This window comes from Elgaria multicarinata, chromosome 3 (assembly GCF_023053635.1).
Source record: "Elgaria multicarinata webbii isolate HBS135686 ecotype San Diego chromosome 3, rElgMul1.1.pri, whole genome shotgun sequence".
NCBI lineage: Eukaryota > Metazoa > Chordata > Lepidosauria > Squamata > Anguidae > Elgaria > Elgaria multicarinata.
The window spans coordinates 91,791,912-91,807,812 of record NC_086173.1 but is presented as its reverse complement, the minus strand read 5'-3'; the positions used below and the strand labels follow the sequence as shown (position 1 = coordinate 91,807,812).

Below are 15,901 nucleotides of genomic sequence, written 5' to 3'. Positions count from 1 at the left end.
GTGGCAATAACATGTTCAGTCTTCTACATCAGGGCAAAAGTTCTTTCGTGCGCTTTAGATGTATAGACTATTCTTTTGGATGGATTCTTTTTCTAGCAAAGAATCTATATTTTGTATATGTATGACATTTGTGAAATCTGCACTATATTATATAATGAGAATAAATGTTCTGTGATGTAAAAAAGAAAAGGTTTCCAATGAACGACTAGGCTACTCACCCATGGTGTTGAACCTCAGGCCTGTAGGCCAAATCTGGCCCTCCTGGGGTCCCAGTCCCTCCGTTTGGGGTTCCCCGAAAGCTGTGCCCTTTTCACTGACCGCCAATTGCACAAAAGCCAGGAAACCATCAAACATTGAAATGCCTCTCCTAAGGCTGAGTTACTGCCAGTAAGGACTTTAAGCTAAAATATCCTGGTAGTTTGGGGCCTGCCCATCACTGGATCGCAGTCCCTGAGAACTTCTCTGAAATTGAATTTGGCCCTTGGGCTGAAAGAGGTTTGACTTACTTGGTCTGTAGGCTAGTTTTTATCCCAGGATAGCTTGGGAAAAGATTAATCACACTTTTCACCAGTGTTCTAAGCTTTTGCCCCAAAGGAATAGTAACAGACGTACAATCCTATGGAGCTGGTTCTGGGGGAGGGACTGTTCCAAATGAACTGCTATTGCTAAGTCCTGTCGGGCTTGCAGCAGCCAGGGCAAAAAGAGGGGTGGGGGGGGGTGCGAGAAGGGCTTTTCTTCATTCACTTGTCAGCATTTTTCTCTTCCCATTGGTTCTGATGGAAGGGGAAATCACTGCTCCAGCTCCAGGACTGGCACAGTTTCTCCCCCTTCTGGTGGGCATGCTGGGCAAATGAGGGAACTTTGAATCGAAAGCATCTCTGACACGGCCCTTTCTCTCTCTGCTGCCATTCATGCACTGGTGGAGGAACAATTGGTGGCAGAGGTCTCAGCTGCCACAATGCAAAGACACCCCCCTCCCTCTCAAGGCTTCCACAATATCCTAAGGATGTCTTCCCCAGGACCATAGGATTGCAGCCTAACCATTTTATGTATTATAGTCTGGCTACCTACATTTTATGTTGGCATATAAAGAGAGGGGCTAGAATATACATATGCACCACAAATTGATTCTGTGATCAGAGCAATTTTATTTATTTGTTTTTAGAAAATGGGAGCTTCTATATAAATCCTTATTTATTGACAATGACTGTTAACAAAACTGATGAGAGCAGTACTGTTAAATTACAAAAAAAAACCGAAGAAAAAAAGTGGGGAATGGGTTTAAATACAAGTTTTAAATCACTTGTAATATAAAAAAAATCTGCAAGCAACATACAGCATCCAAAGTGTTTTGACCGTTGCGGCATTTCAAGTAATTCTAAGGATACTTCAGAGATGCTTCCTAGGGCACTAGGAGGTGAAAGGAGGAGAGCAATTGGAACCTACTCCACATAGCCTAGAGACTCTTGAAGAGACAGCAAGGATCCAAGAAGTCAGTCTGGGCCTGCAATCTTTTTGGCCCCACATGGTGTACGGGAAGTGCACCATGCACACATGTGGATTGACCTTTCCTTGCTGTTAGCATTGGTCAGGACAGAGGGAGCTGTATCAGGGCCTCTAGGGAAGGGAGCAGAGAGTACAGACAGTGGGGAATTTGGCAGTGGTGAGCGGCCAGTGCACCCCTGGAGAGTGGTCCATGGGTCTCCTGCATTCCATGTTAGAATCGAACAGATGATGGCAGAATTTCAGTTCAAGTTATTTCCAGGCCCCCTTGGGGATTTTTCTTCTTTTTCTTTCTAGTGGTATCAATGTGCCATGGCATGTCTCTAGGCCTCTTATTTCCTAATGGAGCAGAACTATTCTGCACTACAGATAAGTTATCAAACAAACAAAAAAGAGGCAATGATACTTTCTCATTTTTTTAAAAAAGATCTTGTGTTCTTTACCCTTGTGTTCCTCTCATAGCCGTTTTGAAACGGGATGCCCAGAACTGTGTGGAGTATTCTGAATTTGGCCGTCCCATAAAATTACATGATGGAAAACAGAATTGTTTTTTTATTTTTGATCCCTTTCATAATAATGCTTAACTCATCAAACACCCTGAGCTAATGTTCAGTGAGTCAATTTAGACACCATCAGATTTGATATATGGTTATATATTTTTGGCCCACTATGTGTCATTTTTCACTTATATTGACTCATCTGCCTGTGTGTGTGTGTGTGTGTGTGTGTGTGTGTGTGTGTGTGTGTTCTATATTGCCTAATAGCTGAAGCTCTCTAGGCGGTTCACAAAAAACATTTTTCTTGACCATCCACTCAGTTTGGAGAAGAGATCCTTTGGCAGCTCTTCACAGGATGCTTGGGAGTTCCCTGCCCTGAATGGGGGAGGGGAGGGCGCTTTTACAAAAGAGGAAACACGTTGCCAAAAATCAAGATGCGACAATATGGATTAGCATAAAATTTGTATATGTGCAAATTTGGAACAAATATTTCTAATTTAAATCCAATCCATCTCACCATAGGGAGGAAGACTGGACAGGTGACCTGTGTGCCTTGCTCCATCTGCTGCCCAGGTGCTCACTGTTGATGGTCATCTTCAAGGCCCCTGCCTTCCGTCTCTTCTTATGGCTCTTTATCTTTAAACTGAACTTGGGATACTTCTCAAGGGAAGGCTCCTAGCATTGCTAATCAGAAAGCATTGTGCAGCGCTTCCATTTTTCCTGCTTAGCAGATTTTTTTCTGTTAAGGGAAAATACGATCAAGCAGTGGAAAAACACAGGAAGCTTACAAATGGAAGATGACAATGTCTGGACCCCTTGTACCATTTCCTGAATGAGGCTTGACGATTGCACAATAAAAGCCTGGTGGCACAGTTGGTTTGGACAACCTTTCAAATATTAGCTTCCTTCTGATAGAGGACTGTAAAGTAGGACCCGTGGTTCCTCTATAAACGAATAGGATTTCTTCAACAGTCTGTAATGCAATCTGTTCAGATAAAATACCTTCTTACGGGACAGATGGCTATTGGATTTCTCATTATAGCTGCCTTCCTGCTGACTGTTCAGGTATGTGTGAAGTCCAGTATACAAAGGTGTGTTTGCGCTAGTGTTCCATCTAGTAGTTCTTAATAAATGCTGGGTTTATCTCTGCTGTAGGCCACAACTCTCAATTGCATAGGTGTATGACTAAGCAGTACACATCATAAAATGCTGTGATTGCATATAGGAATTGGGGTCCACAACATTGGCTTTAATAAATCCCTCGCCTCTCTCATTGTTTTGCAGCAGTGACCTGAAGCCAAGCAACCTTCTGTAAAGCACCTTTCCTTTCCACTCCGTAAAAATGCATCAAGCTTTTGATAAGTAGACAAGACATTCTGGATAAGCTAGAGTCTCTCTCCTGGTGCTCCCTATGTAGAGTGCAATAAATAACAGACCAACTCCTTCACCACACACTGGGTCCATTCGTATGATCTACCAAGGCTGTGGTTATTTGAGGGCTGTTTTCCCCTCAAACAAGCCATGCTGCTCAAGTTCAGACAAACAACAAGCCATGGCTGATGGCACCCAGTAAGCACCACCAATTTAAATAAGCCACAGTGCCTTTTTTATTGTGCAAGATGGGTCACTGTGTTACCACTTAGAACAGCTGAATTTGCATTTTGTCAGTTGACATTTTGTTAGCAGTTCATTGTCTGAAATCTTAGAACAGAACAAATCCTTAAGGCACAAGGCTTGAAGGCAAGTTGATAATCTTCCAGAATTTCCCAACATGGTATATTTCTGTTCTTGCAATTACTCAGTTATTTTAGAAGGGGGTGAGGGGAGAGTGACTTTAAGATGACAGTAAGGTGGTTGTTTGGATAGTACTAAGTTAACTTTGGGTCATATAAAATAAGATGAAGGGCGGAGAAACCCTTAATATCAGTGGAGGCTGGTGTCTCTGATGTCAGTGGAGTGGTAAATTGCTCCAGGTTTCAGTCAGAACTCTAAAGGAACTATCCAAGGTGCTTGAAAACAGCTATCATGCAAGGTTGAGGTGCCTCTTCCTTGGATGGGGCATTTAAGCTGAATCTGGCTGGCCATCTGTTAGAAATTCTTTAGTTCAGCTTTTCCTAACCTGGTTCCATCCAAATGTTTGGGACTACAACTCCTGACCATTGGCCATCTTGGCTGGGGCTAATGGAAGCTGAAGTCCAAAACATGTGGAGGGCAGCAAGTTGGGAACGCTGCTGGAGCTGCAAGATCTCTGCACTAAGGAAGCGGTCGGATTAAATGGTCACCAAGGGCCCTTCCAACTCTATGATTCTAGATTGAGAGGGAAACAAGACAATGCTGTGTTGTTTAAATGACCATTCAAAAAGAAAGGGACATTATGATGCTGTCGGCACATGGCTGATGAAGTATTACTTGGTAAACATTGAGCCAATTTTATTTATTTATTTTATTTATTTAAAATATTTATATCCCGCCCTATATCACTAAGATCTCAGGGCAGCGTACAGATAAAAACATACAGTATAAAACAATAAATATACACAGTTAAAAGCAAATTAAACCATAATCCAAGTTTTGAGTCAAGACAAGGGCTAGCAGAATTAGGACACTGACTCAGATAGCTGGTTTTGGGGGGTCATAAAAAACCGAAAACCATTAATTTATTATTATGAGAAATACCAAAAGCTACTGCTCCACTTAAGAGAAACCCTTTGCACCATCTTATGCTATTGGCAGTTGTTTATGCCAATAGCATAAGCCCTGTTATTAACCGTCTGTGTACCTAAGTGGCTTGGTTCCTAGTGTGGGGAAAGAGAGGGCGAGATATATCAGCTGAGCCACAGGCCTGCCTAATTGCTTTGAACCAGGACTTCCTAGCAGAGTTAGTCAGGATTAAGGATCAAGGTTCACCTGAGCAAAGATTGCATATACCCGAAGCACACTCCTTCAGCCGGGTGCTGGATGGAACCAGTTTTTCATCTCTTCTAGGGCATTATGAGGGAGGAGACACAGCACAACTGACAAGGAAGTACTAAACAGCTGCATTTCTATCTGTCAGGACTCAAGAGAACATTCGGAAGGCTACCGGGTGAGGTTTCTTTCCTTTAATCACTTTCTCCTCTTAAGAGAATTTAATGTGGTTGTAGAGGACGTTGTCTTATCTTGGAGGGTGGTCTCTGGACCTGGGATTCTGGGCTGCGTGCATTACGTATGATTTACCAGACTGGGATCTGGATGTTTTGCTTTGAGTTAAGCAGGGGAAAGTGCTGCTGCTTCAGCAATGGATTAAGACTTCACCAGAGCCCCACCTCACTCCTTGGGAGGATTAAATGTTAGGGCTTGTCAAGTGTGCATGAGGCAAATCAGCACAGGCAGCATTGTGAATGGGCTCTGGAGCAGGGCTGGGCAATTTTTGGCCCTCCAGATGTTGCCGGACTGCAGTTCCCAACAGCCTTAGCCAGTTGAATGCCAACAACAGGGACATAAGTTTCCCCATCCCAGCTTTCCATGGTGTAGCTACAGTCAAGGCCCCACAGCCTCCCAAATGACTGCCTGGAGAGAGGCAGGTGAGGGCACCATGGCAAGCAGGCCCAGCACTAGCACCTGCATCTGCATCTGCATGCAGGGGCCAACTGAGACCAACACAATTTTTAACTCCAACCCTACTCAGGGCTGACTAGGTTTGAAGTGAGTAGTGATGGTCTCAGTTGGCCCCTGCATGTGCATTTGCATGATCACCATTACACGTTTTATTCTTTTTGCATTAAAAACGTTACTCTTTTCGGTTCCAAAATGGGGCTTATTCCCAAGACGGTGTGCTCAGCATCGGGCCAGCAGAAGCCAACTCCATTTTATTGCTGCAGTGCTGTGATTGAAGTGAGTTTAAAAATACAAAGCAGCGCATGCTCAGAGCATTTTCTTTTTGCTTTTCTTTCATTTCATTTTTCATTTATTGCATTTTTATACCACCCCATAGTCAAAGCTCTCTGGGCGGTTTACAAAAATTAAAACTACAACAATATTTAACAATATACTATTCAACACTATCACAATAATATTCAAAAGTATACTAAATACAAGGTTACGCAAAACAGAGCAGATAAGGAAAAATACAACTTGGAATGTTTCTCCCTCTGAAGCAGCACCTCCCAACCTTCAGCTCCAGCCTTGCTTTTAAAGTCTCCAGGTGGGGTGGGGGAGCAAGTGGAATAGCTCACCCTTGGTGGAACAGCGTTTCTCCCCCTGAAGCAGCTTTTGCTTTTGTTTGATCAGGGTTGGCAAAGGGTGGTTGTTTGCTCAGAGGTAGCAGGGAAAGTAGAAACTGTTGAAAAGCATGGGATGTGGGTGAGACAGGGGAGAAGAGAAGCGTTCATTGTGTGCTTCACAATAGAAGTAATGCAGATGGCTGCCTAAAGTGGGGGGCAGTGACAGTGGAGCTGCATAAAATTGTCCAGGTGAGCTTTTATACTCGGGTTTTTTTTTTGCTGGGGGCGGGGGCTGATTTGATCTGTGGTGCTTTTGTTGGTGGAGTGGGGATGTACAAAAATTAGCACTGCTGATTTGTCCCACTTGAGCCTCCTGTGTATTTGCTTGTTGGTTATCGTGCTGAAGGTGGGCGAGGCCAAATGACAACAGGCAAAACCAGATTCTTTTGCCCGGGTTTGGAAATCGCTGAGGCGGATCATGACTTACCCTCCAAAAGAAAGTCTCACAAAGTCAGGTGGTTCAAAATTCAGTGACTCAGGCATCATGGCAGGGATGTCAGCAGAAAAATAATACAGAATGTCCTTTTCACACATTCTACCCCAATTAGCTGCTACCATTTCTGCTCACATGCAGCTAACTTGCATTGTATTGGCCTAGGAATCTCCAATCCAAATAGTAACAACACACTCTAAATTTCCAGGCAACAACTGTTTCACGACTGCAGGATGTCTTCAATCTTAAAAGGTGAGTCGCTTTTGCTTTGCATTCCACCCCCCACCCACCCCCCAAAAAACCCCACTCTTGTTTTTGTTTCAAATTAGATGTTGACATAGGAAAATCTCTTTCTCTCATATCATCAACACCAAATTCCACTTGCTTCAGCATTATGTACCTTTAACTCTGCATGGATATATCCATGGTGTTTTGGCATCGCTAAACAACCATCCATCTGATCACATATCAGTCAACAGCAGAAATGGTCCTGAAATTCAGCGGGAGTTCCAATACTGAATTCCTCAATTACTCACCTGTTTCTGTAATGCCTAAACCTGGGAGACCCACACATGTTTATACCAAAACCTCCCAGTCACCTTTGCAGTCAAAATTCCTCCTTTGTTCCACATTGCTTGTGCATTCAACATCAATGTCTCCCTGTTTTCCTATCGGTATTCTAGTTTGTATACTCTTCCCAAATTATTTGTCAAAAAAGCTACTTCTGGAAGACGGTTAGTCTCCTCAAATCAGGATAGTGCACTTCTAGAATAAGGATGCTACTCCCTTTGGGAATTGAGACAAGGTCAATCATTAGACTAGTCCTCAGCAATTAATGAGTAAGATTAAGTATTGATCACCCTACTATTCAATTTCAAGCGAGTAAGGAGAAGAGGAAGAAATGAACATCTGGTCTTCCATCAAAAATCAAGGGGCTGTCTATACATGATGAAAGCCCCGGGGTGGGTGTGCGGTGGTGCGGCGTCAATTATATGATGCAGAAGCTACCGCACAGGCATCCTGGGGCTCCCCCACCCCCATAGCTCTGAAGCTAAAAGGTTGGGTGCTTACCCTGACTTTTTTGTCTGGAGCGAGGTGAGGACAGCGCATTGCTGTCCATCGCCATGCTCCTGGGTGGGCAGATGGTGACCCCTGATTGGCCTCCATCTGCCCAGGCAAAGGGGAGGGGAGGTGGTGGGCCGGCTAGTTGAATGACCACCGGAACACCCCTGTGCTGCCTTCGGGTGAAGAAGAGTCTCTCTTTTGCTAGAGGGGGAGGGAGAGAAGTTCTCCCTTCTCTTGGCTTCCATCCCTGCGAGGTAAGGGGGGAATAGCCAGGGAGGGATGGGTGGCAGCTCCCCCCACATCGTCTATGTAAACCTCACACTTGATCCTTGGCATGGGGGTAACGTGGTGCTACCCTGCAGGAGCGAAACTGTGGGATTTGGGGGGCTTGCGGCGCCAATGAACCTTCATCAAGACAGCCCAAAATGTCTCAACTAAAACGTCCTCAGTGCAATCCTATCCACATTTACTCAGAAGGAAGCCCTGTTGTGTACTCTGCATAGGACTGCAGATTTGGAAGATTTAGTTCAGTGCTAGAATGGCATATATTTGGATGCCATGAAGTACAGGCTCGGAATCTGACACACCTCTTGCCCTTTTACCCCTTTCAGCTTTATGCATTAACAAATGGAGATGGTGTCAAAATATTGTAGCAATGTACCCCACTCCCTGAAAAGAGTCTCTTGTCCAGGGATCCAGTTAACTTGGCTCTGGACACAAGAGGAAAGCAATTTTCACAAAATTTGTGCATACTAATTTATATGTGTATATCGAAATTTAGAAGTCATTGTTGTTATGTAATAATAATAAATAATAATAATAATAATAATAATAATAATAATAATAATAATAATAATACAGTAGATGTCACCATAGCGGAGAAGACATTGACCAAGTGGCCTGCATCCCTGCCTGTTCCACCTGCTGCCTGGGTGCTCACTGTTGCTGGGCCACCCTTCTTATAGTTCTTTATCTTTAACCTGGAATTGGACAGGACAGCCCTTCAAATAGAGGATGGTCCTCTGGAAGTCCTTTGAATACAGGACTGTCCTCCGTAGAAGAAGACACCTGGCCCACCCTCCTTTCTCTTGTAGCCAAGAGCTAACGGTTAACTTCCCTTCTTCCACATTCCTTCTCACTTCTCCTGTTCTGAGGCTATCAAAGACAATTATCAACTTAATAACAGAATAAACCAGAGGGTGAAATTTGTTTCTGGTAAGATGTTTGGCCATGCTGTTGTTTGCTTTCCCTTCCGGTGGGCTAAACAGAGCATGGGCGGCCAAGTTGTGGCAGCTGCAACAGGAGATTGCGGCACACCTAGATTGGAAGATAAGGGCCTGTGAGGCTGCCTACAGCACTGAGTCAGGCAGGCCTGCATTGCTGCAGGTCTCTCCTATGCTAATTTCAGGGCTGGCCCTACCATGAGCAGAGTGAGGCAGCCCCCTCTGGCGGCCAATGCTATGGCTGGGGAGCAGCAGTGACCCTGCTGTGTGTTTCAAGCAGGCTTCCTGAACTAGCCGCTGCCCTCAGCTGGGTTGGAAAAAGTAAAATTCAATTGCTAGTCCGGTTGGCAATTTTATGTTGAATGGACTGGCATCAGGGCTCCCAGGGACACAGCATCAGCAGGTTAACATTTTTTTTTTTTAAGCAGGGATGTTTTTTTCATCTGCTCCCCTGCCCCCAAGGTTTCCCCATTTCTTCCCAGTTTAGCTGCAATCCTCACTGTAGATGGGGAGAATGAATTTTCCTAGCAACAATCTATTGTTTTGAGCTATTCTTGTTGTAATGCAAAGTATCTTTTGAGTAGCTTGGTCTTGCATCAACAATTAAGACCCATTATCATTTCAAAAGACTGGCTCCTGGAGGAGAAGAAAAGTACTAGAACTGGTTTGTTGATATGGATCAACGCAGCTGCCTAAATCTTTGGACTTTCCCTGGGGGCGTGGCTGTGGAGAGCATCATGATGAGTGCCTGCACTTCCAAATTCAATACTACACCACTGGCAAGAATGTGATCTTATCCTTGACCTCAGGCAGCAAAATGTCTTGAGCTGGCCCTATGTGCTGTGCCGCTTCCCATTCCTCGGTTCAGTGAATCTACACCAAATGCCCGAATGTGGGGGCTGCATATGTAACCTGTTCTCTACTTCGGACTTGGCATGTGGTACACTGGGCAGAAATGGCCACCATCCTTCGCCACTATTGCAATAGAGCTTCAGTGTTTCCTTAGTTGGGAAAAGCCAGGGAAGCTGATGGATATCCCCTCCCCTGCCCTCTTTTGGAAATGTGACAGCACACCTGCCTCTCTTTCTGTGACTTCTCACTTCTTGTTGCCATTCTTAGTGTTTGGGAGAGAAGAGAAGGAGAAGGAGAAGAAGAAGGAGGAGAAGGAGAAGGGAAAGGATAGTAAAGATGGAGACAAAAAAGACAAGAAGAAGAAAAAGGAGAAAAAGGAGAAAAAGGTAAGAAGAGGATGGAGAATTAGAAGTGACTTTCCTTCCTCAGATAGCTGGTTTTCAGATCAAATATAACAATATCCTGTTAAAAACTACAATCTGAGATGAATAACGGGGCCCTGTAGCTCCACAGCAACCAAAGGAACAAACTTGCTCAGACCACGGTGGTAAGGAGGGGCAGTAGATGTAAAAACACGCCCTTGTTCACTGGCTCTCTGCCTGCTTAGCAGACAAGTGGGAGTGCAATGATGGGATAGAGGATGAGGAGCAAGAGCAGCTGGTGGAAATGGTGGTGGAACTATAGACTCCCTGAGGGAGGGGGGCATTGAGGGTGTCTTGCCCCAGGGCCCTCCAACACCAGACACTGGGTGCAAATGTGGTAAATCCAGGTGGCGTGGGGGAATCAACGGATGCCTGGTGGACAGAGATGCCCTTTTGGAATAGTGAAAATGATCACAGAACAGGTGCGTTTTCATCAGACAACAAGAGCTTCTAAACTGGCACAGAAGCTTGGTGAAGTTTTTTTTTAAAAAAAGTTGGGGATGTCTTGCTTGCCCCAAGGTCTGAGTGGAGAAGAGGTACCCCTTTACCTAACCATGAGTCCAATTTATATATGCTGTCATTCACACACACCCTGGGGGTCTACAAGGTATTACATGCCACACTGATAGTTTGGGCATGACTCAGCACTTGCATTGTTAAAAACTTTTTTTTTAAAAAAAGCAGTCAAGTTTGCTGGCTGTTTCCTTCTAGTTCTATGCATGAGTCAACCTGGGGCCCACTTGGTTAACTAGAGTTAACTTTAATTAGGAAAATGCATGTGAAACAGGGCATGTAACAGGGAGGTAGAAAGAGACTCTCTTGGGAAATGTACAGGAAACAGAGGCATGGGCGTGGAACGTTTTTTTCAAAGGGTTCATTATGAATGAGCCTCCAAGCTAGTATAAGAGTGTGATGAAGACATGAAGATTGGTCTCAGGATTCACTTTCATGTTCCCACATCACAGCATATAACTAGCACAGTGTCTGTCGACATACGTTGAAGGTGTGGAGAAAAGATGCTAATTCAGCCCCAGTGGCGTTGCCATGTTTCTGTTAGTTTCTCCTCCTGTAAGGTGTGGTCAGTGCTCTTCCTTTATGTAAGCTATAGCAAATGGCTGGGGATTTAGAATCTCAAGCGATTCTTATCCTTCATTTATCTACCAGGTCAGAAAATGTGTGCCAAACCATGTTTAGTGTGATCCTGGCGTTCTCTTCTTACTGGTGCATATGCTGCTAGAAAGAAGCAGCATATGTTAGAAAACCAAAAGCATTGTGGTAAATGTTGGAGGGAGCGCATTGTGACGGATCCCGTAGTCACCGTTCCCAAGGACAGTATAAAACAGGGGTGTCAAATCTCTTTCAGCCAGAGGTGTCAGACCTCTCACATAATACTAGAACCTGGGGTCATCCCATGAAGCTGATTGGTGGGAGATTCAGGGAAGATAAAAGGAAGGACTTCTTCACACAGCACAAAGTTACTCTGGAATTTGCTACCACAAGATGTAGTGATGGCCACCAACTTGGATGGCTTTCAAAGGGGGTTGGATAAATTTCTGGAGGAGAAAGCTATCAATGGCTACTAGCCCTGATGGCTATGTGAAACCTCAAGTAGCAGAGGCAGTTAAGCCTATATGCACTAGTTGCTAGGATACATGGTAGGAGGATGCTGTTGCACCATGTCCTGCTTGTGGGTCCCTGGCCGACAGCTGGTTGGCCACTGTGTGAACAGAGTGCTGGACTAGATGGACCATTGGTCTGATCCAGCAGGGCTCTTCTTATGTTCTTAAGAAGGCTGAATGCCATTTTGGAGAAGTTCTTAGGGGGAAGGCAGTCCAATAGTGGGGGAAGGCAGTCCAATAGTTTTGTGAACCGCCCAGAGAGCTCCGGCTATTGCGCGGTATAGAAATGTAATAAATAAATAGTGGGCAAGGCCAAAGGCAAGGGGCGGCAGCTGGGACAAAATCCCCCCAAATGCCAGCATATTTTAGCTTAAAGCTCTTGCAGCTAGGTAACTCAGCCTTAAAAGAGGCCTTTCGACCTTTTAAAGTGCAAAAAAAAAAAAAAAAAAAAAAAAAAAATGCACAAAAGCCAGGAAACCACCAATTGCCAGTCAGAGAAATGTGGGCATTGTTAACGTGTCATCTAGTGCACCACCTGTCATTTCACATTGCTGTAGAGGTTCATTTCCAATCATTGGCGACAGATGGCAGGTTAGGTTCTAACATTTCGTTGACATAAAGTACAGGCACCTCTGTGTATTTTAAAAAGACACAGGAAAAGTGCTTGCCAGGTCCATGTATTCCCCTGATATTCCAGCATATGACACCACCGCTCCTGTTCTGAAAAAAAGTGCTGGAGCTCTGCTTCCTGCCCATGCCTCCAGACTGCACACTTCCCCTCTGCTACAGCACTGTAGGGAACCAGCCATGGAAGAAGCAAGAGGTAGTCCCCTTATCCTTCCTGCCTGATGATGGTGATGAACTATTTATTGTGATAAAATTTAGCGAAGTGGTGCACAAAGAATAAAATAAACAGGTCTCTGCCAGAGTGGCTTAGGGCATTTCTACATTAGGCTTTTATCTCTCACCTTTACCAAGGGTTCTGCTTACTGATTCTTTGTGAGATTAAGATTGGCTCCTTTACATGCACTTTTTTTCTGGGATTTTTCTTTTGTTGCCTTTCATTATGCAACCACTAGATGGCTCTGTGGTATAGTGGAATTGTGCCATTGCAGGAGACTCTCATTCCGCCATTTCTAAATAATACAACACTTTCATTATTAGGGGAAAGAAAACTGCAGTAATGGTTGCAAAGCATGGGAGGGCCCTTGGAAGAAGGGCCCACAAACTACAGTCACGTAAAGGACCCACAAACTACTGTGACTGAGCAATCATGAGCACACGATAAAAGCCTCATGTGGAAACTCTCTTACAATTGGATATAAGTGATAGACCGAGAAGAAGAACAAGGAGAGGTATAGGAAAACTGATTACCAGGTGGAAGGGACACTAGTAAGAGGAAGTCCTGGGAAAGGAACTTTCATTGAGCACCTAGGGGCTACTCTAGATTGAGATCCTAGGATGCTGCCTTTTGCCAAGCCAGACCATTGTCCTGTCTAGCCTCAGGATTGTCTGCACAGACTGGCAGCAGCTCTCCCAGGGTTTCAGACAAGAGGTTTTTCTAGCCTTACCTGGAGCTGCCTGAGATTGAACTTGGGACCTTTGGCATGCAAAGCAGGTGCTCTACCACTGAGCCACAGCCCTTCCCAAAAAGTGGACTGGCAAGTTCTGTGTTCTGTCTCCCACTAGAATAACCTCTTGCATTTTGCCCCCTAGCATGATGGACAAGATGATGACAGCAGCAGTAGCAGCTCTGACAGTGATTCTGAAAAGGTAATATGAGTTTGATGGGGGCTTGGTAGGTTGAATGGGAAGGAAGGTGTTCTCCTTTTGGTTAGTAGGTAGTAGCTCTTTTCAGGCAGGTGCTGCAGGTGAGGTGCCAATCAGAGGGCAGGGTGTTCAGCACCCACCCACCCAACCTCCCCTTCCCTGGCCAAAAGTGTAAAGAAAAAAACTTTCTTCTACACACTGGCTTCTTCCACCATGTGGCTGTTCCATCCCTGGTGACCCCTTGGTTCCACTCCTAGTGACCTGTCCTCCTCCCCCTTGCCACAGTGGCCACCAACTGCCACTGAAGGATTGTAGTCCAAAACATCTGGACGGCACCATGTTGGGGAAGGCTGCTACCCTAAAATACATCCAGTTTCTCACTTGATCTACATGCACAAGAACAGTGACAATCTCAATCTTGTATTAAACTTACCCAATCCAACGGCACCCTTTGATGTAGCACAACATGAATATGCAAGGGAAGCATTCAATCCTTATCACTGAGCATGCTGGCCAGAGCTGGTGGAAGTTGTGGTCCCAAACTTCCAGAGAGTGCCATGTTGGGGAAGGCCGCCTTCGAGCTTCTGCCTATGAAGGACACAGAAGCGATGGTGAGAACTTCACCTGATGTGAACATTCTCCTACTTAAAAAGATGGAAGCTGTGTCTTTCCTTTTCTTTTTTGGAAAATGGTTGTCCTACTGACTGGAGAAGATGCTCCTCCTCAGCTGCAACTCACATTCTCTTTTCTCCTCACACAGGCTCACGGTGGGGACAAGAAGAAAAAGAAGGAGAAGGATTAACTTTGGGACAGCCTACAAAATAGTACAGGAGCATCAGCTGAGCTCATTCAGGAGACCTTCCGGGCATTTGTAGGGGAAGTATGAAGTGTCTGGGTTTAGCTCCTCCAAAATAAAGTAGCTTTATTTTGTTTTACATTAAAACACAATATTTGTTTTACTTTTTTCCTTCATAAGCAATAGGTCTTGTTTCTTTCACTGATGCTTTATGTTCAGCATTATCTTTTTGAAAACGTTGCGATTTGCTTGCATCTAGTCCAGCACTCTGTTCACGCATTGGCCGACCAGCTGCCCACAGGAAACCCATCAGCAGGGCATGAGTGCGACAGCACCCTCCCGCCCATGTTCCCCAGCAACTGGTGTACATAGGCTAACTGCCTCTGATACTTGAGGGAATTTAGCCATCATGTTTAGTAGTCTTGGGTAGCCTTATCCTCCAGGAATTTGTCTCAGCTACTTTTAAATCCATCAAAGCTGAGCCAGAACTGACCAGGTTTGAGCCAGAACCAAATATAAAAGAAGGAAATGAAATAAGCCATAGGTTTTGAACCTGACCCTGGCTACTGACAGACACAAGGGTTGCATATGCATATATACATTAATATATTCATGTGTTTGGGTTAGCTATTTGCAGGGTATTGTAGCTGGACCTTGCTTTGGAGCCCAATTAATTTATGGATTCAGACGTGCCCCTTTCTGAGTGGACATTAGCGGGATCTATTGTCACTATAAGCCAGATCTCACCTGGCTTATAGTGAGGTAGATCCTTGATCCATCTAGGCCAGCATTGTCTACATTCAGTTTTCCCAGTCCCAGAGATTGAACCTGGGACCTTTTTCAAGCAAAACATGTGCTCTGCCACTCAGCGATGGTCCTTCCCAAAGGTTTCCTACCTGTGTTCTGGGATACTATATTCACTGTTAGTATTGTGTATTGTTGTGGCAAGAATGAATATGTAAACATTGATGCCTTCACCTAGCCTTTGCAAATGTTCATAATTATTAACTTCATAGCGTTGTGGTTGTGGAATACCCAGTTGCAGTAAGGGGAAACTTTTCTCTGCCTCTTTTATCAAAAAATGTCTTTAAGCAGCTCTGAAGCAGTATATAAAACTGAGATAGCACTGCCCCCTGCTGGTCCCGCTAATGTGCTGCAGCTTACCTAAATGTTCCATCTCATAAAGCTTTCCCTCTGCAAGCCACATGATTGCACAATGTACATTCATTTAATAGATAGAGTTAAGCTGCTGGCATTGACTAAGTTTTTTTTATTGCAGTAGTTATGTGATTGGAGGTGAAACGATGGTTGGCTACATTTTTATCTTTCATCTCGGTACACATTGTACACATTGTACACTGAACACTCTGTACACATCGTGCACATTTACCAACATTGTAGCGTGGCCAGGTAATGGAGCTGATGGCAGAGCATTCCAGACAGAGGCTGGCGTGGTTCT

The 15,901-nt window shown here is 44.7% G+C and overlaps 1 protein-coding gene across 2 annotated transcripts; it reads left to right on the top strand.

The window, feature by feature from the left end:
• The first annotated feature begins 4,981 nt into the window (after positions 1 to 4,981).
• Positions 4,982 to 14,581, top strand: LOC134396762 (uncharacterized). 2 transcript variants are annotated; one of them, XM_063123324.1, is made up of 5 exons: positions 4,982 to 5,085; positions 6,861 to 6,947; positions 10,103 to 10,221; positions 13,593 to 13,649; positions 14,407 to 14,581. In XM_063123324.1, the coding sequence occupies exons 2-5, from the start codon at positions 6,929 to 6,931 to the stop codon at positions 14,446 to 14,448; spliced, it is 237 nt and encodes a 78-aa protein (XP_062979394.1). In that variant the 5' UTR covers positions 4,982 to 5,085; positions 6,861 to 6,928; the 3' UTR covers positions 14,449 to 14,581. The 2 variants fall into 2 exon arrangements, with proteins under 2 accessions (XP_062979394.1, XP_062979395.1); XM_063123325.1 differs by having other exon boundaries at positions 4,988 to 5,085; positions 10,103 to 10,212.
• Positions 14,582 to 15,901: the final 1,320 nt, after the last annotated feature.

Coding starts and splice junctions, on each gene's coding strand:
- LOC134396762 (XM_063123324.1), top strand. Junction 10,222..13,592: donor AGGAGAAAAAGGAGAAAAAG/GTAAGAAGAGGA, acceptor TTTGCCCCCTAG/CATGATGGACAAGATGATGA. Junction 13,650..14,406: donor CTGACAGTGATTCTGAAAAG/GTAATATGAGTT, acceptor CTCCTCACACAG/GCTCACGGTGGGGACAAGAA.